The 18613-nt window shown below is 42.8% G+C and overlaps 1 protein-coding gene across 1 annotated transcript in view; it reads left to right on the top strand.

Annotated features, from left to right (window-relative positions):
* The window catches only part of SKAP1 (src kinase associated phosphoprotein 1), a 390080-nt gene that overhangs the window by 304832 nt on the left and 66635 nt on the right, over positions 1-18613 (top strand). The window contains exons 7-9 of the mRNA XM_020997310.1: positions 3303-3427; positions 7942-8005; positions 13188-13385. Coding sequence (XP_020852969.1) covers positions 3303-3427; positions 7942-8005; positions 13188-13385 — 387 coding nt within the window. The remainder of the gene's footprint in view (positions 1-3302; positions 3428-7941; positions 8006-13187; positions 13386-18613) is intronic.

Below are 18613 nucleotides of genomic sequence, written 5' to 3' on the forward strand. Positions count from 1 at the left end.
GGGATCGAGGTGACCTGAGTTCAAATCTCACCTCTTCTTCTTACCACCTACAAGCTAGACAAACTCTCCAGGCCTCCTAGGATTATAGATTTGGGACTGGACGGGACCTTAGAGGTCACCTAGTGCAGATTGTAGAGATAAGAAAACTGAGGCCCAGGGAGTTCAAGTGACTTCTTATAAGTTTCATAGGGAGCAGGGCCAGGAGTCAAATGCAGGTCTCTAAGTTCAAATCCAGACCTCTTTCCATCACACTGTGATGCTGCTTTTAGGAGAATGGAGACTACCATGAGTTACCAATTGTACTTGCCATCAGAATATAATGAATACCATTTAATATAGCAAGTGCAAGCATGGTAAAAAGGTTGGCCTGAGCGTATCCCTTCCAGCCCCGAACCCTGTCATGATGTGAAGTCAGCATGCTTATTCCTGACTGTGGGTGAGGAATGAAACCGGTAACTGTAGCATTCCTAAAGCTGAGATGCAAGTACCCAGCCCATTATAGGATCATAGATTTAGCTATGATCATAGCTGGGAGGGACCCGAGGTCATCCAGTCCAATCCCCTTCACTTTATTTATTTTGCTATTTATTTATTTCCTTTCTCTCTCTCTGTCATTGATTATGACCCACCAACTGAAGCAGGAGCTCCATACCCCTCAGAGCTTTGAACTGCAAAGAAGTACTTGAATAAATTGGGATTTGGAGTTGGATAACCAAGATTCATATCTTATCTCTGCCACTTACTTTGTGTGACTTTGTGCAAGAAAAACTTCCCCCCTTTGGGACTCAGTTTCCTTACTTATAACATGAAGAGATTGAATTCAACGACCTCTAAATTCACTTTCAACTAGAAATCTATCATCCTATGAGCTTTCTTTTTTATTATTTTAAAATTTATTGTTTATTTTTAAACATTTTTTAGTTGAGTTCTAAATTCTCTCCCTCCCTTATCTTCACAAATGAGGAAATGGAGATCCAGAGAGATTAATTAATTTGCCCAAGGTCCAACCCATGACTCCATTTCAGCTCCTTTCCATCTGCTGTCTCTTCCCCTGTGCCATCACCCTCCCTCCACAAGCCCCTCCCCCCCCACTACCATTCCTTCTCAGATTCCCGAGCAGGCGAGGCAGCCTAGCCTGGGTAATTTTGTTTGGTTCAAATCTTCGAACAACCAATGTAATGTATGTGTCATTGTGGAAGTATTTTGCTATTGCCCTTGTATAAAAATAGGTGGCTAATGTCTCAAACAAGCCCAGGCATCTCTAGATATATGACCATGTATGTCTTCTGTTCATTCAGAAATCCTTTATCCTCGTGGCTTTAAAAAAGAGAGAAAGAAATCCATGCTTTTATTGACCATTTTGCCATCAGGGTGAAATAAAATCTGGTGACCAAAGAAACAACAAAACATTTTAGTGGCCGCTTAGAACAAGGAGAGATACTTTAACAAAAAAGATTCTGGTGTCAAAAACCACTGCTACATGGCTCCCTTCTCGCCAGTTACTTCTTATTGCACCCAGGACGTTCTCTAAGTACAGAATGGTCGTGTATTTCTTTGAGCTCAACCAGGTGAGGATAGCTGTGGATGTGGGGAAGCCAAGAACTGTTTCTACTATTTCTCCTGCTTCTATCATCTCTATTGTCTTTATCAAAAGAGTCGAGGAAGTAAGGAAACAAGCATTTATTAAGCTCCTACTGTGTGCCAACTCACTGTGCTAAGCTCTTTACAAATATGATCTCATTTGATCCTCACAACAACCCTGGGAAGTGGATGCTATTACTATTCACATTTTACAGTTGAGGAAACAGACAGAGGTTAAGTGACTTACCCAGAGTCACACAGCTAGTATCTGAGGCAGGATCTGAATCCAGGTCTTCCTGACTCTGGTCCGGCATTCTATCCACTGTGCCACCTAGCTGTATTTATTAAAAGGGTCTGGTTCTGTATTGCCCTTGACAAAAGAAATTAGACCCTACTGCCCTTATCTTTTTAGGAATTTACAAGCAGGAAACAGCGCAATCATACACAGACTTCCTAAAAAGTATCTTTCTCTTTTAAAAAATTTTTTTCTGTTCCTCATATTAGAAGAATTTGACTTATTCTCCTCAGTCCTAGAGGGCAGGGCTCAGAGCAGTGAGTAGAAGTTTCAGAATCTATTTCAGCTCGACATAAGGAAAAACTTCCAACAATTAGAGTTATCTCCCCCCCAAAAAAAAAGGTCAGAATGATCTTATGTAAGAGGTCATGAGTGGGTGGGCTTCCCCCTCACTGGAGGTCACTTGGAGATGTGCTTGAGATTATTTTCTTGGTTCTTCTCCTTGCACTAGATAGCCTTTGGGAGTCTGTGTTACGCCGTAACCGGTGGCTGTCAAAGAAGAAAGCTTGCTTCTCCCTTTCTCTTCTGCACTTCTTTCTCTGCCCAGGCCCACCTTCCTTTCTTCCTCCACACTCCTCCCAAAGCCTGGATTGACATGAAGTGTGGAGTGACTGGGGATGGAGAGGAGCGAAGGGTAGAGATTGTCTGGATTAGTAAGGGACAAAGCATTCTAATTCATCCCACCCCCCAACTTCGAGTTTTGCTCAGGGAACTTTTAGGCATTGTGTAGAATTTACCCAGTGACCTTGAAAAGGACCTTAAACTCTGGCAAGATTTCAAAGGTAGAGGAGGCTGCTCAAGCCCTTGATGTCCAGGAGTCTTTAGGATTTGCCTACCAGGATGGCAATTTATGTGTACAAATAATATGGCATCATTTTTCTCTAAGAGAATTCCTTCCTAGTTTGACCTCTGTGAGGTGGGTTAAAAAGAATGGTCATTTTTTCATCATTTTCCCTGTACCATCAACTCCCCCCAGCCCTCTACTTGAAGGGAGAGCTTCAGAGGGCAACAATACAGTGGCATTAAGAACCCTCTGCTGCTGTCCCTGCTCTTGATATGAGTTCTGCAGCCCCTCATAATAATGCTTCAGCTCTGTAATGGCCTTCAAGAGCCCCACATTGCCAGCCCCACTCTCCCGGCTGTAATCATCCCTCCTCTCTCTGCTATTATAGATCTCTTAACATTCTAATAAATTCTTCCTCTCTGTTGTACTCTTCTGGCAAAATAACCTTCCATGTTGCATTTCCCCAGCCAGGCAGCGAGTGATCTTTGCTTTGCTCTTACAGTCACCTCTTCGTGCTCTTCCCTAATAACCTTTCTTTGACTACTGTGGCCCCTCTGGGATAACACAGCTGGTCTTCATGCCAGGGAAGATGTCTTCCCCTAGCAGTAAGGTCTCTCAGGACATAGCTTTCCTCTTTTCTAGGTAAGCAGCCCAAAGGGACCCTTTTCATCAAGGACTACAGCGTACAGATGGCCCCCCACCTGCGACGAGATTCCAAGAGGGAGTCCTGCTTTGAGCTGACCTCACTGGACAGACGCAGCTATGAGGTAAGAGGAGCCCCTTGGAGAAGAGTCCTCTCTCCCACACTATCCTTCTCGCATAGAAGCTGTGATTACTGTTCTGTTGTCCATCACTTTCTAGTCAGTCATTCAACAGGTATTGAATGAGTGCCTACTGTTTGCTGGGCACTGTGCTAGGTGCTGGGAATTCATACACAAGTGAGACAATCCCTGCTGCTCTGCTCATATCTGACCTGAGATCTGTCTTCTCCTTAGTGGACTGACCTCTACTATGCCATGACCTTTTCTTAGGTCTCTATGTTCCACCCTCATCCCAGACACTCTGTGGGATAGGGTTTCAAACCTGTCTTTCCATCTTCTTCATTTCATCACTGCCTGCTCACCCCTCTCCCTCTCATCTTCATATCATAGACTGGTTTCTTGTCTGTTTCAACATGGAATCTAATTTCTTTTGCATAGTCTCTGACTTCACCATAGATTTGCCTCTGCTTTCCTGTTACTCTGTCCTGTCTCCTCTTTCTATCCTCCAGATAATTGTTTCACTGCTTCATCTCCCTCTCCTTTTCTGTCTCTTCCTTCCCTCCCTCTCCTCCCTTTCTTTCTCCCTCCCTTTCCCTTCCTCTCCCTCCCTCTCTCTCCATTCTCCTCTTTCTCCCTTCCTCCTCTCTCTCTCTGTCTCTCTCTCTGTCTCTCTCTCTCTGTCTCTTTCTCTCTCTCTCCTTCCTTCCCCCCTCCCTGTCTCTTTCCCCCCATAAGGGAAAATTTAATTCCCCCACTAATTCTTCTGCACAGCAGGCAATAGATTATTCTTCCATATCCTTCCTATTATTCAATACAGTCTTCCTGACTCTGTGTAAAACTCTCACCAAAAAAAAAAAGGTTCCTTTTTACATGCTGGTGATTTTATCTTCCATTGGTACAACAAAGGGATATTTTAGCTTATTGTGAAGAAAAGGAATGCCATGTTAAAGTTAGTCCTACTCATGGTCATTAGCCTTTTGACTAACAGATATCTACTAATGCCTTTCCCTTTGCTCTCTCTATAGACTTTTAGCCCTTATATAATTTATGTAAATTATAAATTATATATATTATATAAAATTATATAACACATAAAATTATATTGTATATAAAATATGTAAATTACCTAGTCCTTCACAAAGAGTCAAATATCTATGTTCATTCATTTCCTCTAAAACATGGAACATCTCCATAGAGTCCCTAGTGATCTGAGGTTTTCTGAAACTCGATATGAGATATAGATATATCTATACACATATATGCATACATACATAAATACACATACTATATACACATATGTATGTGTAAATATATATGTTGGTAAATAAATAGGTATAAAAATAAATTATATTGTATGTATGCTTTTAAGTCTTCTTTATGAAGTTCTCAGCTCAAATGCATCGACTTCTTGAGAGCCTTTCTGACTTTTCCCCAACTATTGTAGATGCTTCCTGTCTACCTCTGAAATTATTTTACATTTACTTATCTGCATACATGTTGTTTCCCTACTGAAGAACATAAGCTCCTTAAAGACCAGGCCTTTTTCCTCCTTCCATTGTCTTTGTATCTCAAGTACCTATACAGGGAATGGAAAAGTATAGTAGTCATTTAATGAATATGTATTGAATTGCATTGAATTGAATTCTAGAATTGGCAAATCCTCCTTTGTTCACATTCCAATTTTGCATAATCTTTTCCAATATCTGACAAATCTTTATAGGATTATAGGTGCAGAATAGACTCTACTTAAAGGGCCTTCAAGTCTAATTTTATAGATGAGGAAACTGAGGCACAAAAAGAGTGAAATGACTTGCTCAAGGTCACACAGATAATAAGGAGCAAAATTAAAATTTATACTAGGTCCTCTGATCTCAAATCTACCACTCTTTCTACTGTACCATCATCATCATAGCATTTATGTAGTATTTTAAGGTTTGCAAAGCACTTTACATGTGTTATCTCATTTGATTATCACAACAGCCCTAAAGATAGGTGCTATTATTATCCCCATTTTACAGATGAAAAAGCTAAAGAAGACAGAGTCCATGTGACTTGTGCAGGATCACATAGCTAGTAAATACGTGAGGCAGTATTTGAACTCAGGTCTTCCAGATTCTCAAGTCCTGCTAGCTGCCTTATGGATTCTATAATCATTTTGAAAAATTTTATGAAAATACTTTAATCTTAACTTCATCACTGTATCTCTTCCTCTGAGCTTGTTTCCTTACCTGTAAAATGGAGCAATAAGGTCATAGGACTTGGAGATAGAAGGAACCATGGAGGTCATCTAGTCTAACCCCCTACCCCCCGCCGACACACACACATACACACATTTTTATATGACCAAGGAGACTTGAAGCCCTAAGAAGTTAAAGTGACTTACCCAAAGTCACACAAGGTGATAAGGAGGAGAGCTGGCATTTGAACTCTAAGTCCAGTGTCCTTCTTGCCATTCATTTTAGATTGTCATGTTACAAAACAGCAGCAGAGTTTATTAGAAATAAAGAAATAAATAGCACCAGACTTTTCATGCAACATGTCTAAATCTGAATCTTGTCCCAAATGAGCCAACGAATATGATTATTGTCCAGGGAGGTTCATTTTTAAGTCATTCATTTAAAATAAGAAAATTATTAAGAGTTGAATTTTTAGAGTTGAGTATTATGGACCTGCCATATTTTCCAGGCTCACTGCCCATGATAGTGCTTATAACTTTGCCTTCTTTTTCATTAATGTAGTCCAAGCACTCTTCATCTCATCCCAAAGCTTCTGCAACAGCCTCCCAAGTAGTCTCTTCACCAACATAATTTTCCTACTGAAGTCTGTCCTGTATACAGTTGCTAGAATTACTTCCCTCAGATAATCTTGTCATTTAAGTCACTCCTCATATCAAGAATTTACATTGGTTTAATATTGTCTGTCATTAAAAAAAAAGTGATCAATGTACTGGTTTTTTGGATCACAACCACTTCTCAAAAAGCCATCAGCACAAAGCATCCTCTCTTATTTAAAAACAAACAAACAAAAACAGTTAAACAAACTGACACAATGATACACATTATCCTTGGCAGAGTGTGTAATAGACTATACCCACAGTCCACCACCTCTTCATCTTTCATTTCAGAGTGGTCCAGTGACATCACAGGACGATGTTTTGAGTTTTGCGTGAACTGGATTTAAGTGAGCAAAATTGCACAAAGGGAGAAAGAAGACATGCTCCAAGCATCATTAGTCATCGTATTGTCTATTACATTAGATTAAACTACTATTCAAAGTATTCAAAAGTTCTTCCAGCAACTTTGCCCCCATTGTCACCTCTCCACCCTTATCAGCAAAAGTCTTCTACTCCAGCCAAGCCTAGCCTCTGCCCCTTATTCTTTCCCTGCCAGTTTATTCATTCCCACCTGTGAGCCTTTGCAAACATTATCCTCCTCTCATGAAATTCTCCTCCTTCTTTTTTCGCCACTTGGTGTCCATCAATTCTTTTAGTCTCTGACAAAACCCAAGCCACCATGACCAATTCCCCATTCTGTATCCTTCCAACATCTCTGGAGTTATTCTGTTACATCGTTCTATACTTGCTATTGTAATATTTCGTTTGATTTCATGGGCTTGTCCACATGTGTATCTGCTATTAGATTGAATGTCTTTTGAGCATTTCTTTTTATTATTATAATTAATAATAACATTTATACAGTGCTTAACAATTGGCAAAGCACTGTACCTACATACATTATCATAATGAAGCCTCACAACTTGAGAGGTAGGTATTATAGATATAATTACCTTCATTTTGCAGACAAGAAACTGAGGCTCAAAAAGGTTATTAGGGGCACAGTGAATAGAGTGCCAGGCCTGGAATCAGGAAAACTCATCTTCCTTGGTTCAAATCTGGCCTCAGACGCTTACTAGCTGACCCTGGACAAGTCACTTTACTCTGTTTGCCTCAGTTGCATCTCTGTAAAATGAACTGGAGAAGGAAATGTAAACCACTCTGGTATCTTTATCAAGAAAACCCCAAAAGGGGTCATGGAGAGTAGGATGTGACGAAAAACAACTGAACAACAAGAGTGATTTGTCCATGGTCACACAGCTGGTAGACATTTGAACCCAGGTTTCCTGACCCCAAGCCTAGTACTCTATCCGCTCCACTATGCTGCCCTCTTTATAAATTCTCCCTGTAGTACCTGGTAGTTCTCTACTCAACAACTGCTTATTGAGTGTAGAAAGTGTAAACACTTGGTTGTAGGGCTGGTTTGAGTGGATGCAAAGCTGAATCTCTCTGGCAGGCACACTTGTATTGTGCATATGCATAAATGTATCTTCCTCATTGTTAAATGAGACCCGCGGTATTTGATCTAAATCCAGGGCAGTCAGGAAATGCTGAGCTTTGCAAGTTTAAAGCTCTGACAGATTCTCAGCTACACACTTCTTTTCCCTATATCTCCCTACCAGGGGTCATGGCAATTTTAGTGAAGTATTTGGAAGGTCATAAATTAACTCACTCATTCTTTCTCCAGTTTACAGCTATTAATCCAGCTGAAGCCAGAGATTGGGTGGACCAAATAAGTTTCTTGCTGAAGGGTAAGTATCATTATTATAGGAGCAGTTGAAATTACTTGGCATGCAGATGATCTAGAGCTCCCTGTGAAATACCAAAATTTTTCCTGTCCATCATCACAAATGGCAGCAATAGTAATAATAATAATAAAAAAGATATAGATATACATTGCTTTCAGTCTGCAAAGAGCTTGCCAAATATTATCTCATTTGATCTTCACAACAACTGTGCAAACTTGCTATTATTATTATTATTATCCCCATTTTACAAATGAGGAAACTGAGGCAAACAGAGTAAAATGACTTGCCCAGGGTCACACAGCTAGTAGGTTTCTGATGCCACATTTGAACTCAGGTTTTCCTGACTCCAGGTCCTGTGCTCTATCCACTGCACCACCCAGCTGTACTCTAATAAAAGAGCTGTCATAGACTCCAAGGATTAGAGATCATCTATCTAGTCCAGCCCCTTGCTTTTAAAGCTGAGGAAACAGAGGATAGAGGAGTCCCTACCAATGGGCTTTGGGACTAGGGTTACAGTAACTTTGTTCAGTCAGTTTTCAGTTATGTTTCCATTTGAGATTTTCTTGAAAAATATATTGGAGTGGTTTACCATTTCCTTCTCTAGCTCATTTTACAGAAAAGGAAACTGAAGCAAACAGGGTGAAGTGACTTACCCAGGGTCACACAGCTAATCAGTGTCTGAGGCCAGATTTGAACTCAGGAGGATGAGTCTTGACTCCAGGTCTGGTGCTCTGTCCACTGCACCATAGGCTACGCAGGTGGAAGAGACCTTAATGATCACAGTCGAGTGGTTCTCAAAGTGTAGTATGGGGATCTTGGCAAGTCCCTGAGACTCTTTCAGGGGGGTTATAAAGTCAAAACTATTTTTATAGTAATGTGAAGATGTTTTCTTTTCTAATGTGGCAAATATAAATAGATGTAACCCACATTAACAAATGGAGCAGCTAGGTGGTGCAGTGGGTAGAGTGCTGGGCCTGGAGTCAGGAAGACCTGAGTTTAAATCTAACCCAAAGCTGTGTGACCCTGGGCATCTCAGTTTCCTCATCTATAAAATGAGCTGGAGAAGGAAATGGCAAACCACCTTAGTATCTCTGCCAAGAAAACCCCAAACAGAGTCACAAAGAGACAAACACAAGTCAAAAATGACAAAACAATAACAACAGCGGGAAGGGGTGGAGACCTAAATAATTTTTAAGTGTCAAGAGGTCCTAAAACCAAAAAGCTTGAGAACTGCTGATCGAGTCCACTAATCTATCCCAGTTGCTAGTGCCTCCATTCCAGACTCCCTTGTACTAATTTGTACTGACCACTTTGAATTTGAATGATTGCGCGACATGGGAGACACTGGCACAGGGCCTCCCAGGATGGCATGCCCACGTCAAAGAAGGCGTTGTGCCCCATGAGCGAAGCAGAATTGCAGGAGCTCAAAAGAAATGTGAGATGCTCAAATTTAGAGGCCTTTCCCCTCCAAAGGTTCATATGGACTAGTTGGGCCCAACCCAAGGTGGAGCCTTCCCAGCTCATATCGGTCTGATCCGACTCGGTCAGACACACTGTACGTTGACCCCAACATGGTGATGCCATTTGGGTCCTCTTCAAGAACAAAGGACAACAACCACGTTGGATTTATTTGTATTTAATCTGTTAATGCCTATACACGTATTTGTCACCTCCCTTATTAGAATGTAAGTTTAAAAGTAGGAATTGTTGCATTCTTTATATTTATATCCTTAGCAACTATCCCAGTGTCTGATACATAATAGGTGCTTAATAGATGCTTATTGACTGATCCAGGGTCATAACTTCATAAAAGACAAAACTGTGGCCCAGAGCGGGGAGATAACAAGCAGTAAACAAAGCATACAGTCCTAAGTCTGGAAAAGATGTTACAGAGGTGGGGAACCTGTGGCCTTCTAGGTCCTTGGGTGCGGCCTTTTGATTGAGTCCAAGTTTTACAGGACAAATCCTTTTGGGAAGGGTATTTGTTCTGTGAAGTTTGGATTCAGTCAAAGGGCCGCACTTGAGGACCTAGAGGGCCACATGTGGCTTCGAGGCCGCAGGTTCCCCACCAGTACATAGAGGCTGGGGGATCCTCCAAGATCATTTTGTCCAACCCTTTCATTTTATAGAAGAGGAAACGTTGTTGTTGTTCAGTTGTGTCCAACTCTTCATGACCCCATGGATCATAGCGTGCCAGGTCCTTCTGTCCTCCACTATCTCTCAGAGTCTGTTCAAGTTCATCTTCATTGTTTCCATGACGCTATCTATCCATCTCATCCTCTGCCATCCCTTTTGCCTTCAGTCTTTCCCAATATCAGAGTCTTTTTACAATGAGTCCTGTCTTCTCATTACATTTGGCCAAAGTATTTAAGCTCCCTTACCATGAGTAGTCTGGCTGAGGCCCAGTAAACAGATCACAATAATGAGACCCAACAGGAAAACCTCGGAAGTCATCCAGCTCACCCCAAGTCTGTACCTGTGCTACAGGGTACCAGGGAGATTCCAGTCTGGCCAGGACTCACCCCTGTGGTTTGTAACTACGAATTTCTCCCCTATCCCTAATTTAAATTCAGCCTGCTACAATTTAGGCCCCACTCCTTCCTATCCTGCCCTCAACAGAGACAGGCAACCTAGAGCTGGGTATTGTGGGCCCTGGAGGGTTAAAAACAGGCTGCTTGTTTGCGGGTTGCTATTCAGTTTGGGAGGCCAGGGCAGCCTGAGGCATGGTATCTCTGCTCTTAGAGCACCCTCTGCTGGGCAGTGTAGCCTCATGACAGGTCAGAGGCAGCCTGGTCTGGAAAGAGGCCTCTAGGCATTCGTTGATCAATCTGATAGGTAGACATAGCCAGCCCAGAATCCATATTCCAAAACCGTCTGGTCTAGACAGTATTTGTTCGTGTTTCAGAGCAGCCAAGGCCCTACCTCCTCAGGAAGAGGGAGAAAAGCCCAACTTTGTGTTGAGCCCGTGAATTGAAGGGAGATCTCTCAGAATTAGGAATTCCAAACCTCATCCAGCTTTGAGCCTTTTTCATAGATGAAAAGGAGCATGGTTGTGTTCATTGCAAAGAATTGCCCCTTTTCCTTGGCTGGGCCTTTGCCATCACAAGAAGATCACATATAATGAAGCAGAACGAGGCAAATAGAAACATTGATGGAGACAGCAGCGTACCAGCTGATCTAGGTGCCCTGGATTTATGCATGTAATATACCCCTAAGTGTGTAAACCTCCATAAAGCTCAGTGCAACTTTATTGAGTTTTACCCTGTGGTCCTTTCAGAATCCCACACTGAAGAAATTATCCATTCCATTTATTTTTCTAAAAACAAACAAAATAACAAAGTATGAACAAAAGCACAAATGTACCTTTGATCTTTTCCTCGTATCAGGTGACTCCAGAATTCTAGATGAAAATGATTGCACACCCTTTATTAAAAGCCTGATCCAGCTAAACATTGTTATTGCCCTGTGAAATCAGTCGAAAGACTGCATGTGCTTTCCTTCCCCAGAGTGGGGATGGCTTCATTCACCCATGCTGTAAAGTACCTTCAGCTGAACAGAAAACAGCAACAACAAAAAGCTTTTGAGGGTACTCAGTATCTCACATCAGAGAAGAACAAGATATCTGCTTATTAAGAATCACATAACCCTCTCCCTCTGGTGCCCTGATGCGGGCCTGTGGGGCTATGTCTCAGCATCACTGTGCAATGACCCACTTTATGGTCAACGGACTTTATAATTGAAAAAGGACATTGCTATAGTTGCAATTCATTTCAAGTCAATTCTGCCCACATTTATTAAACCCTCTACTCTATGCAAGGATCCCTACTAGGCACAGGGCCCAAACAGACAAAAATTAAGCACTCCCTACCTTCAAGGATTTACATTCTACTAAGGGGATACAGTACCTTCTCTAGCAGGATGACAAGAACGAGGCAAGTACTAATTACTGGTCAGGGGCAGAGAGGGAGATCAAGGAAGGCTTCATGAAAGAGGCAGCAAATGGGTTGTGCTTTAGGTCTCAGAGGTGGAAGTGAGAAGGGAACAGGTATTGTTCCAGACAAGGGAAAGAACCAAGGCAAAGGCCTTGTCATCTACAAGCAATAGCTGGATTTTAGAGGGTGTAAAGAGGAGAAATATGCAATAAGGTCATGGACCTAGAGGTGGACAGGTCCTCAGAGACCATGAAGTAATTAAGGCCCAGAGAAGAGGTGAGATCTGACAAAGGCCACACCAGCAGTAAACATCAGAGATGGGATATGAACCCCCATCCTCTGGCCCCAGAACCAGAGCTCGGGAAATACAGCAGAGGGGCTAGGAGGTAGATTATGGTGGGCTCTTCACGGCTGAGAAATGTGCATTTTATCCTAGTGGGAATCACTGGGGATTTTTGAGTAGGAGGGTAACTGAGACCAGGTCCATGTTTTAGGAATATCAATTTGGCAGCTGGGAGAAGGGAGCAGGGAAGAGGGGAGAATTTCATCTCTGAGCTTCTCCATTCATTAACTATTTCACTTAAATCCACTTCACTTGCATGTCATGGCATCACCTCCCTGATGTCATGGTCTTCTTCGAGAACGAAGGACAAACAACAACCTTTATCTACTTTATTTATACCTTTGAGGTTTTGTTGGTAGATTTTTGTTGTTTTCTTTTTATTCCACTTCTTCTTGTCCTCATTAGCTTAGGACCCTTCTATAAATTCCACCAAAGTCCAGAGGAGCAGGACCTCTGAGGAGATGTGCTGTAATCAGCTGCCAAAGCCACCATTGATCCCCATAAGCCTCACATACCTTAGAGAACCTCTGAAGAGCCCTCTTTCTGCTTGCCAAGCAGTGCTGGCTTGCCAATATTCACTTTTCTGCCCTTTTCTCTTCTCTTGTCCTCATGCACTCACACATGATCATACCTTACACACACACACACACACACCCCTACTTTCTGAGGTTGCTTCATCCCGATCAAGTTTTATTGCAGGAAAGGATTTATGTTGATGGTTTAAACCTTACACAGTATTCATCTGGCCTTTTCTCTATATTTCCTGCCACTGGGGCCCACATTAAAAATAACAGCGCTTAACCTAGTATTTCCATTTTCTTTGGACATGTTTTATTCCCTGGACTTCTTCTCTTCTTCAGCTCTTTTCCTTCTCTCCATGTTAATCCCTTCCCATCCTTTGCCCTGGCAGATCTGAACTCTTTAACCATCCCTTATGAAGAAGAGGAAGAGGAGACGTATGATGATATTGAGGGCTTTGACTCCTCAAATGCCAGTCCACGCTGTAAACCTGTTATCTTTCCTGGGAATCTGGGGAAAAAAGAAACTGGGATGGAGGAGGACCAGGAGGAGGAAGAAAAGGAAGAGGATATTTATGAAGTGCTGCCAGGTGAGAAGATGTAAAGTCTACCTTCACTTCCAGTTTGAACCTGTCTAGAGCTGTTTAAAGGACAGGCTTTGATAGAGTCCAGGGTGAGCTCTTCTCACCTTCTAAAGGGAAGTAAAATGGGACCAATCCTTGGGAATCTTCTTGGAGGCCCAGCAGGGAGAGCTCCCTGGATCTGACAACAGGAAGACATAGAATCTCAGAGTTGGAAGGGACCTTCAAGGCCATCTCCTCTACCCATCTGAAGCATGGGTACAACATCCCAATAAGGGCTCCCAGGTTGTATGAGTTAGATAAAGGAGTGTACTGATAAGTGTTTACTAACTGGCTCTCCATGGCGGGGGGGGGGTGTACACACAAGACACTTTTAAGTATAATCTTCGTTATTAAGCATTTTATCCATCACTATCTCAGGTCTAGGTGATCAAAACAAAATGAAAAATCAATCCTTTATTTGTAATGTTTGCCGATTTCTGAGGTAAAAACGCTCACATAGAAAATTTAACAACCGGCTGAGCCAGTATGAGCCAGCCTCAGCACATCACTGCCTAGATGCCAGTCTCTATCCCCCCATCTTCTTGTGAGAGCAAAGAATAAAATGTCTGGAGAGCCTGAGGTCCCATTCTGGGTCTGCTACTTACTGGCTGACTGGGAAGCCTTGGAGGAGCCACCTCATTCCCTCCAACTCTCATCTTCCTTCTCTGTGTAATGATAAATGACAACAGTGAATAATAAAGGTAACCACGGCATGATGAACAGAGAGCTGGGCTCAGGGTCAGAAAGACCTCCTGTACATTCTAGCTGTGTGACTCTGGGCAAGTTACTTAACCTTCCATTGCAGCAGACGACTCTCTGAAACTGTAAGGTGCCCAGAAAGTGCCCGCCTGCACTGGTAAAGGGAATTTTCTTACCCAAGTGTTCTCTCTATCAATGAAATCACAGGTTCAGTCCCTATCCTACAATAATAGTTGCTATCGGGTTTGCGAAGGAAGGAAGGAAGGAAGGAAGGAAGGAAGGAAGGAAGGAAGGAAGGAAGGAAGGAAGGAAGGAAGGAAGGAAGGAAGGAAAGGAAATAAGTATTAAGTATTTACTATGTGCCAGGCACTGTGCTAAGCTCTGGGGATACAAATGCTGTACAGGTAAAAAGAAACACAGTCCCTGCCCTCAAGGAGCTTACATTCTAATGAGGAAGATGACCCTTTAAAGGAGTTGAAAAATAAGGGAGTGGAGGGAGGTAAATGTACATAGTTCAGGGGAATGTTTTTGAAGTCCAAAAAATCAGGAAAAGGTCTGAGAGGGGAATGAAGCAAGGTCTGCCTGAGCCCTTCCATAAAATGGTGACTACAGGAGGAACTCACCACTGAGAGGAAAAAGGGGGTGAACCTTGAAGAAGGCTATTCCAGGGTGAGCAGGTCACAGGGATGGTAGGTTATTGGGGATAAGAAATCCCTAGGCACTTCAAGATGAAATAGATGTAGAGGCATGGTTTTGAAGTCCAGAAAGTTAAGAACGAGGTCAGAAAGGGAACTGTAAAGCACCTTTCTCAATCATCAAACCTTTATTAAGTACTTACTGTGTGCCAGGCACTATGTTAAGCAGTAGACATTACATATATTATCTCAGAGGAAATGTCCATTCACCTCAAAATTGTATAAAATATTTCAAAAGTCCAAAGGATAGGGATAAGGACTGGATCAGTGAATTCGCTAATAGAAGGAACTCTTGGAAGAGGAAAATCCCTCCACCAATGGAAGTGGGTACCTTCTGTGTAAATTATGGCCTCTATTTATAGAGCTGCCCAGAGCACTGAAAAGGTAAGTAACTTATCCAGGATCACTCAACCAGTATGTGCCAAAGTCAGGACTTGAACCCAGGTCTTCCTGGTTCTGAAGCCAACTCTCTATCATTCTCATCATTATTATTACTATTGCACTCAGAAGGAAACTGAGGCATGGAGAGAATGAGGTGACTCACCCAAGCCTTCACAACAAGCCAGCGGCAGATCCAGGATTTATTCCTTTCTTATACAAGGAGATAGGAGAGCTGGAGACTAGCATGTAGACCAGGGCTTCTTCACCTTTTTTGTGTCTTTTACCCCTGTGTCATCCTGATGAAGCCTATGGACCCCTTCTCAGAAGAATGCTTTTAAATGAATCAAATAAAATTCTGAGTATTACAAAGGAAAATGATTATGCTGAATTAGAGTTACTAAAATATTATTAATAATAACAACCATAACTAGCATTTACATAGCACCTTAAGGTTTGTGAAGTGTTTTGCAAATAGTGTCTCATTTTATCCTCAAAACAACCCTGGAAGGCAAGTACTATTATCATCCTCATTTTACCTGTGGGGAAATTGAAGCAGATAGAGGTTAAATGACTTGCCCAGGGTCACACAGCTAGTAAGTGTCTGAGGCCAGATTTGAATTCAGGTCTAGGTACAGAGTTCTATCCATTGAGCCACCTTGAGGGGGAAAAAAAAAGAGTGGAACCCCAAGTCAAATAGCCCTGACCTATATTATGTGATCCAGGATCCTTTGTTGGAGATGTTGAATAGGGGAGCCATGCTTCAGATGGGGGCTAGAGTAGATAACCCTCAAATGCCCCTGTGTAAGTTCACCTTGTAGTCAGATCAAGAGACGGACTCACTAGATGCTAAGACTTACTAGAAATTTAAGTAATAAAATTTATTAATGTAGTATAATGTTATGGCTTAATTCATTATTACATGAGTCTAAAGAGCTATCTATGGCCAAAAAACCCCACCAAAACCCTTCAGTATGGGTGTGGACTCTGTCCACAGCGTCTCCCTACAAGCATTATACATTGTTACAGAGATATCCACTGACATCTCCAAAAATGTGGACAGCACCACTTGCTGAGTGGATGGCAGCAGCTACTGTGCAGCATAGGGTCCAATGCGGGAGAATTCTGAAATTGAAATTAAAAGACTAGCTATCTCATGAGGTGGGAGTACCCTTCCCACCCACACCAATAGACCACAACTGCTTTGAGCTTCATGAGACAGTCTTCATGAATTGTCATGGCCAAAGTAGTCATTACCTGGTGGCCAAGCTTCTAAGAATCACAGCTTAGATCTGGAATGGACTTTAGACATCCTCAAGTTCAACCCCCTCTCTTTATAGAGAAAGAAACTAAGGGGGGCAGCTAGATGGCGCAGTGGATAGAGCACCAGCCCTGAAGTCAGGAGGACCTGAGTTCAAATCCGACCTCAGACCAAACACATGACATTTACAAGCTGTGTGACCCTCGGCAAGTCACTTAATCCCAATTGCCTAAAAAAAAAAGAAACTCAGGCACAGAGAAATGAAGTGATGTACCCAAGATGACACAGAAAGTAAATAAGAAGGTCAGGATTTGAACCTGGTTCCTCTGATTGCACATCCAAAGCTATTTATTACCATGGTGTCCCTCCTGCCTCCTGAGGGTGAGCCTCCCTGAGCTTGACCTGGAAGAGAAGGCCTGTCCTGGCTTGCTGACATAGGCTTCTAAAACCACAGCTCTTTGAATGCTACCACATAGCCACAGAATGGGACGTCTTTTGAAGGTCCCATGTACAGTAGGGCTGAGTCCTGTACTTCACAGAAATTAGAAAATGAGTCTTTTTAATTGTGAGGTTAGTTAGACCACCGGCTCTTAAAAACCCATCCAGAAATCTGCACTCCTACAGAAAATTGCCAAGAGCTCATTGTGTCTGCTGTAGAAGCTGGAGGGAAGCTGGAGTTTACAGGTCCTAGGTGAACTTAGGGACTCAGGTAAGAACCAGCACTAGGGGAGAGGAACAGCTGGTTGGCCAAAGAATGTCCTTAGTAAGTTGCGTCTCAAAGTTCCCCGAGGAGAGAATTCGTGCCTCCTGAAGCTATAGCCTTTCCCTACCCTGAGCACCAGTCAACTCCCCCAAAATAAGCAGCGAAAGGGGCAAGGTTTCCAAGACCCTGGAACTCTTTCCTGGTTGGGCGGGGGCTTCAGACACCACCCAGCCGAGCCATGGGGATCTCCAGTCTCTTTCCGGGCCACCTCCAGCCTCTGCCAATCTCCTGATTTCCAAACGCTCTTTGTCGTGGTGTTTTATTATGTAAATGAAGTCTTGGTTAAGGTCGAACTATTTCTTGTGTCTCAAGTTTAAAAAAAAATGATAATTTCCCCAGCAAGTCATCGTCGTTAATGAAGTTTTACAAAAACAGATACAACCGAAGGAAAATAAAATTTCACAGGTGATAAATTTTTCCAATTTCCCTGGCAGAATTCGATAGGATTGTTAAATTAAGAGTGAAGGTGTCTGTTAGAAAGCAACGAGCGGTGATGGGTAATTTTATAGAGTGGAAAATTGAATCAAATTGCTACATTAAAACACAGCTCCTCCGAGAATCTTCCCTTTCGCAGTCTGCGCCGTTGCAACAGCAGGGGGGCAGAAAGGGAGCTAATTCACAGCGCCATCTAAGAGGAGATGCGCTCCCAGATTTGGCTGGGGTCTTCCTAATGATATCATACTCCAACTCGGCCCCCACCTCCCACCCCAGCTAAGGGAAGTATCCAGTTGACGATCTACTTTAGGGTTACGGCTGTGGAAGAGCGCTCTGTGGAAACCTCATTGAACAGATCTCTGGGAAAGAGAGAACGGTCTTTTCATTCACCATTCTTAGTCCTAAAAAAATGGTGCAGGGGGTGGGGGTGACTCAGAGATTGGTGGAGCAAGGCAAGATAAAATAAAAGCTGCCTTTACGTCTCCCCGGGCACTCTGAGGAAGTGAAATACTTTAGGGGTCATCCCCCTACCCCCGGTTGGGAGCCAATGTGATTGGATTCTTCATTACCATCCCTTCCCCTATCTTCTGCCTTCCTCCCCAGCCAATGTGAAAGTGCCCTGGGTATGAGGGCATCCTGCCAAAATTCATGCCAATTTGGATGAGTTTTACTGGATCCAAGGGGGTTGCCCTGGCAAGGAAACCAGTCTGCTTTATGTTGGAAAGAGACAAATTCCATGTCTGGAATAGCTGTCCGGTCTAGAGATGGAAAGCTTAATGGGAAATGGCCTATACCCATGCTAAAATGAAAGCCCCATTTCTTCTCTCTCCTTGAGGATAGAGGAGCTGGAACCAACGTGCCTCAGAATTTCCCGAAGAAAATGCAGTGCCAGGTTTCCAAGATCCCTTCCTAAAAACCCCCATCCATCGCCACACTTACAGGGCGCCTTGCAGCTGGGAGATAC

This window comes from Phascolarctos cinereus, unplaced genomic scaffold (assembly GCF_003287225.1).
Source record: "Phascolarctos cinereus isolate Bilbo 61053 unplaced genomic scaffold, phaCin_HiC Scaffold_5;HRSCAF=322, whole genome shotgun sequence".
Lineage (NCBI taxonomy): Eukaryota > Metazoa > Chordata > Mammalia > Diprotodontia > Phascolarctidae > Phascolarctos > Phascolarctos cinereus.